This window comes from Ranitomeya variabilis, chromosome 1 (assembly GCF_051348905.1).
Source record: "Ranitomeya variabilis isolate aRanVar5 chromosome 1, aRanVar5.hap1, whole genome shotgun sequence".
Taxonomy (NCBI): Eukaryota; Metazoa; Chordata; class Amphibia; order Anura; family Dendrobatidae; genus Ranitomeya; species Ranitomeya variabilis.
The window spans coordinates 373,867,723-373,873,722 of record NC_135232.1 but is presented as its reverse complement, the minus strand read 5'-3'; the positions used below and the strand labels follow the sequence as shown (position 1 = coordinate 373,873,722).

Genomic DNA, 6,000 nt, shown 5'->3' with positions numbered 1-6,000 from the left:
TAATGTCGGCATACTTAATTCTGCTCAATATTGAGTGATAATTAATATTTATAATTATTATATCAATAATTATATGTTGATATTAATATTGAGCTTAATACATTTCAGCCTATTGGTTCGGCCCTCCACAACAGTCATGGTCTCTCAAGTGGCCCCTCAGGAAAATTAATTGGCCACCCCAGCTCTAGGCGGATGCTCCTGTGAGAGCTGCCATATATGTTCGTCCAGAAGTGCTGGGCAGGACTGTTTATAAACTTTTTTTTTCATTTTGAGCCAGACAGGCTGTTTTTCTGTTACCATTTTGGGTTTATGATACAATAAACCACCCAAAGAGTTTAACCCCACATGTGCCTGTCTACCTCAAGGAGCAGCTAAGTGAGCCGACTTTCCACACCCTGTATAGTGTATGTGTAGGGGACTATACACATTGTACCAGTGCTATGTGTGGCCGTGCTGAGGTAACATTCTGCCCCTGTATAGTGTATGTGTAGGGGACTATACACATTGTACCAGTGCTATGAGTGGCCGTGCTGAGGTAACATTCTGCCCCTGTATAATGTATGTGTAGGGGACTATACACATTGTACCAGTGCTATGTGTGGCCGTGCTTAGGTAACATTCTGCCCCTGTATAGTGTATGTGTAGGGGACTATACACATTGTACCAGTGCTATGTGTGGCTATACTGAGGTAACATCCTGCCCCTGTATAATGTATGTGTAGGGGACTATACACATTGTACCAGTGCTATGTGTGGCCGTGCTGAGGTAACATTCTGCCCCTGTATAATGTATGTGTAGGGGACCATACACATTGTACCAGTGCTATGTGTGGCCGTGCTGCGGTAACATCCTGCCCCTGTATAATGTATGTGTAGGGGACTATACACATTGTACCAGTGCTATGTGTGGCTATACTGAGGTAACATCCTGTCCCTGTATAATGTATGTGTAGGGGACTATACACATTGTACCAGTGCTATATGTGGCTATACTGAGGTAACATTCTGCCCCTGTATAATGTATGTGTAGGGGACTATACACATTGTACCAGTGCTATATGTGGCTATACTGAGGTAACATTCTGCCCCTGTATAATGTATGTGTAGGGGACTATACACATTGTACCAGTGCTGTATGTGGCTATACTGAGGTAACATTCTGCCCCTGTATAATGTATGTGTAAGGGACTATACACATTGTACCAGTGCTATGAGTGGCCGTGCTGAGGTAACATCCTGCCCCTGTATAATGTATGTGTAGGGGACTATACACATTGTACCAGTGCTATGAGTGGCCGTGCTGAGGTAACATTCTGCCCCTGTATAATGTATGTGTAGGGGACTATACACATTGTACCAGTGCTATGTGTGGCCGTGCTGAGGTAACATCCTGCCCCTGTATAATGTATGTGTAGGGGACTATACACATTGTACCAGTGCTATGTGTGGCCGTGCTGAGGTAACATTCTGCCCCTGTATAATGTATGTGTAGGGGACTATACACATTGTACCAGTGCTATGTGTGGCCGTGCTGAGGTAACATCCTGCCCCTGTATAATGTATGTGTAGGGGACTATACACATTGTACCAGTGCTATGTGTGGCCGTGCTGAGGTAACATTCTGCCCCTGTATAATGTATGTGTAGGGGACTATACACATTGTACCAGTGCTATGTGTGGCCGTGCTGAGGTAACATCCTGCCCCTGTATAATGTATGTGTAGGGGACTATACACATTGTACCAGTGCTATGTGTGGCTATACTGAGGTAACATTCTGCCCCTGTATAATGTATGTGTAGGGGACTATACACATTGTACCAGTGCTATGAGTGGCCGTGCTGAGGTAACATCCTGCCCCTGTATAATGTATATGTAGGAGACTATACACATTGTACCAGTGCTATGAGTGGCCGTGCTGAGGTAACATTCTGCCCCTGTATAATGTATGTGTAGGAGACTATACACATTGTACCATTACTAGAGGCTGTGCTCAGGTGAGGTTCCGTTCCGCCTCCTCCACATGTAGTTTGTTGCTGGATGGTGCAATCTCATTTCTGCCTTGCATCGCTGCTTAGCTGATCACGCGCTGAACTCGTGGACAGTTAGCCAATCAGAAATCCTGGCTGGAACATCCGTCCAACCATCGTACTGAAGCAAAAATCACCATGTGAACTTGACCAATAAGAAGCCCCTCTGCTTCATATTTACTGCGGCCGAGATGCAGAGCATGAAAACTGCTCCAGTACCGCGCTGAGTAACAGCCCCTCTGCACTGCTGCCATGGACATCATCACCCAGGTTCTTAATTTTGGTGCTGGACCTGCGAAGCTGCCGCCGTCAGTAAGTACTGCTGTGATAGTGGGGAATGATGAGCTAGGATATTGTGCACCGAGTGATAATGCCCGCCCTCAGCTGCCCGCCATCACCATGCTTTGCTATGTCGAACGCCTGCCTGCTGCTATAGACCGTGCCCTCGAAATGTACAATTACAACATAGGGAATGGATGATGTAAGTGACTGGGTTGTTCTTGTAGCCATGATCCTACGGCTTTCATACCCACAACTCCTCTAGCTGTAGGAGAGAATGTGCGAGCAATGCCAATAGTACTGCATTTCTACCTGCATAAGGCAGACACTAGGACTCCCATAGACCCCTATGGGCATGCATTTGTACTGAGATGGTGTGAGAGTGCAACACAGCAATGTGCCAGAGCTGAATGGATTATTCCTGCTGCATTATATAAGGACTCGCCAATCCTGATAAATGGAACCATTGCAGGAATGCCTGGGATAGTGGTGGGGCAGCAGGGCAGACAATGGTGGTTTGTCCTGCTGGTACAGATGAGACTCCATGCAGAGACATTGCATCAGTGTGTCACCCTCTGACCAATCAGAGGGAGGAAGAGTTCAAATGGGGGCTTGGTTTTCCCTACAATTTATCTCCCCAAGTCCCATACTCCTGCGCTGTCAGCATTTAGCCCCCAGCTATGCACATCATTGGCTGAATTGTTTTGAGTTTTGCTTTTATAAGTCCAATTCGTAAAGGGGGAAAAAAATGGAATGTGTTCTAAGAAGATTTTTCTAAATAACCATGATATAAAGAGCAATACTAATTGATGCCACATAGATTAAGGCTATGTGCACACGTTGCGGATTAGCCTTAGGCCGTGTGTCCACATTCAGGATGGCCGGCGGTATCGTCGGAGCGGCAAAGCCGCTCGGCGCTAAGCCCTGCCCCCTTCTGGGACGCGATGATGCCGGATGTGTTCATTGTACACATCCGGGATCATCGCACCCCTCGCATAGGGCCCTGTGTTATTCCTTGCGGCGACGCAGCGTCGCCGCAAGGAACACGGACATGCTGCGATCTGAAAAGACGTGCAGCATGTCCGGAGTCGCAGGGCCGCCGCGTGCGTGTTTCCACGCATAGTGGACACGGGATTTAAAAAAATCCCCTCCACTATGCTGGAACATCTGGACGCAGCGTTTCCTGAACGTGGACACACGGCCTTAGGAATTTCTGGTGCGGATTCTGCCTCTCCTGGCAGAAAACGCATCTGCGGATTTGTCGCGTTTTTTTGTGCGGATCCGCAGCATTTTTTGTGTGTTTTTGCTGCGTTTGCGGATTTGCTGCGGTTTTTACTCCTGCGGATTTCTATAATGGAATGGGTACAAAAGCGCTGCAGATGCTCAAAAAAGAAGTGACATGCTACTTCTTTTAAACCGCAGCGTTTCCGCAGCATGTGCACAGCTTTTTTTTTCCCTCATTGATTTACATTGTACTGTAAATCAATTGCGGATCTGCAGCATTTCTGCACCGCAAAAAACGCTGCGGATCCGCAGAAAATCCACAACGTGTGCACATAGCCTAACTGATAGGTCGGAGTCAAAATACCTTAGAATATGTCCGAGTGCTATGCGAGAAAACATCACATAGAATTCGGCCCAGTGTTAATCTATGGGACAGCTCACATGAGCATTTATTTTCTCAGCCATATTCGGCTTGCGTGTAAAATCACAGCAGGCTGCCATTGTCACCGATACTCGCCAATGCAGGCCTATGGGTGCGAGAAAAAAAATCGCACAGCACTTACACCGTGCGAGTGCTGTCCGATTTTTTTTTTCGCATCTGTGTCCTTATAAAAGCCCGCAATCCATGTGCTGCATAAAGTAAAATCACAGAGTGACAGGTTAGAATAGATATCCATTTATACACATATAGAAAACATAGATGTACAGATGTCAGTGACACATGTATATATATTACACAGATAGAAGAAAAGCCGGCAATTCAGCAGCCGCATAGTGTAAACTCACTGCAGGAGCTGACAGGATAGAATAGATGGATTACACACAGTAAATACATATAGAATAGGTAGATATACAGATGGCAGTGACAAATATAATTAGTACAGTGTGTGCAGCTTACTGTACATGTATTTAAGTAATACAAGATTATTTTTCTGAAAAAAAGAATGACTTGGGTTCCCGTGTAATTTTCTTAACCAGCAGAGGGAAAGCCGACAGCTGGGGGCCGATGTTTATAGCCTGGGAAGAGGGTAATACCCATGGAGCTTCCCAGGCTATTAATACAATCGCACAGCTGTATACTTAGCCTTTACTGTCTATTAAAATTGGGGGCACTAAAAAAAATGACGTAGGGTCCCTCTATAATTAATAACCAGCAAAGGCTATGCAGACAGCTGCGGGTTGATATTAATAGCCTAGAAAGGAGGCAAGGATACTGGCCCCCATCCAAGCTAAAAACATCTCTCAGCCGCCCCAGAAAAGGGGCATCTATAAGATGTGCCAATTCTGGCCTCGCTCTTCACACTTTCCCTGTAGCGGTGGCAAGTGGGGTGATAGTTGGGGGGGGTTGATGTTACATTTTGTATTGTCAGGTGCCATCAAGCCCTGAGGTTAGCAATGGAGAGGTGTCAATAAGATACCCCCATTACTAACCCCATAGTCATATCGTATAAAAACACACACCCAGAAAAAAGTCGTCCTTTAATTGAAAGAATGACAGACTCCTTTTAATAAATCTTAATTAAACCATACTTACGACATCACCCATTCCACTGACCCCATCGTCTTCTACAAAAGAGTTAAAAAAAAAACACAAAAAAACCCAACCATATTACTCACCTTTCTGCAGAGATGATAATCCATTTGTCCCAACACGGGTCTAGCTCTGCTACTTCTAGACGGCAGGCTGCATGATGCAACCATGCAGCCTGCCATCTAGCAGAGACACTGAGCACCGTGTGCTCAGTTTCTCCCTGTGAACTTCTATTCCCTGTCTGAGGGCACCACGGGGTTGAGAAAGTTCTCCTGCACACGGTGCCGTCAGACAGGTCCTGCAAGTTTAAAGCCAATGAATGAAAATTACCCACGGCGCTCGTGCTGACGTCAGATAATAATAATAATCTTTATTTTTATATAGCGCTAACAGATAGGTGAAGTGAGTTCATTGGCTGTGAACTCGCCGGACCTGCCTGACGGAATCTGAGCAGGAGAACTACATATATAAAATATATATATATATATATATATATATATATATATATATATATCCCAACCTGTCACGCTGTGATTTTTCTGTATGCGTCACATGAACTGCCTGCTTTTATTCTTTCTATCTATGTATAAAAAAGCACAGCAGCACTCTGTGAATGCCGAGACATATAGTGTCAATGGAAGTAACAACTTCCAACCGCATTGTCCCTCAGCAAGATGTACTTACAAAAAAAAGCGAAGGTTCTTGGCACATAAATTGGCAAATTCATTTGTGCCCATCAACCATGGCAAGGTGACACTTCTCTGATGGGTCCTATCATAACCCTTCCATATCCTACTGCACATGTCACTTTTGGGCTAAAAAGCCTACAATAATGGACAAAGATGTCTCTCCTGGGTTGCAAGCCTATGATTTGAATGGGCAAGTAGAATTGGTTGAGAACACTTGCAGGTCAATGGGAGGAGTGCAGTGTCAGAGCA

The 6,000-nt window shown here is 45.4% G+C and overlaps 1 protein-coding gene across 1 annotated transcript in view; it reads left to right on the top strand.

Moving 5' to 3' along the window:
- Positions 1–2,185: 2,185 nt before the first annotated feature.
- Positions 2,186–6,000, top strand: part of PSAT1 (phosphoserine aminotransferase 1) — a 64,148-nt gene continuing 60,333 nt past the window's right edge. Inside the window, exon 1 of the mRNA XM_077249009.1 lies at positions 2,186–2,340. Within this exon, the coding sequence (XP_077105124.1) occupies positions 2,281–2,340 (60 nt within the window). The 5' untranslated portion in view covers positions 2,186–2,280. The remainder of the gene's footprint in view (positions 2,341–6,000) is intronic.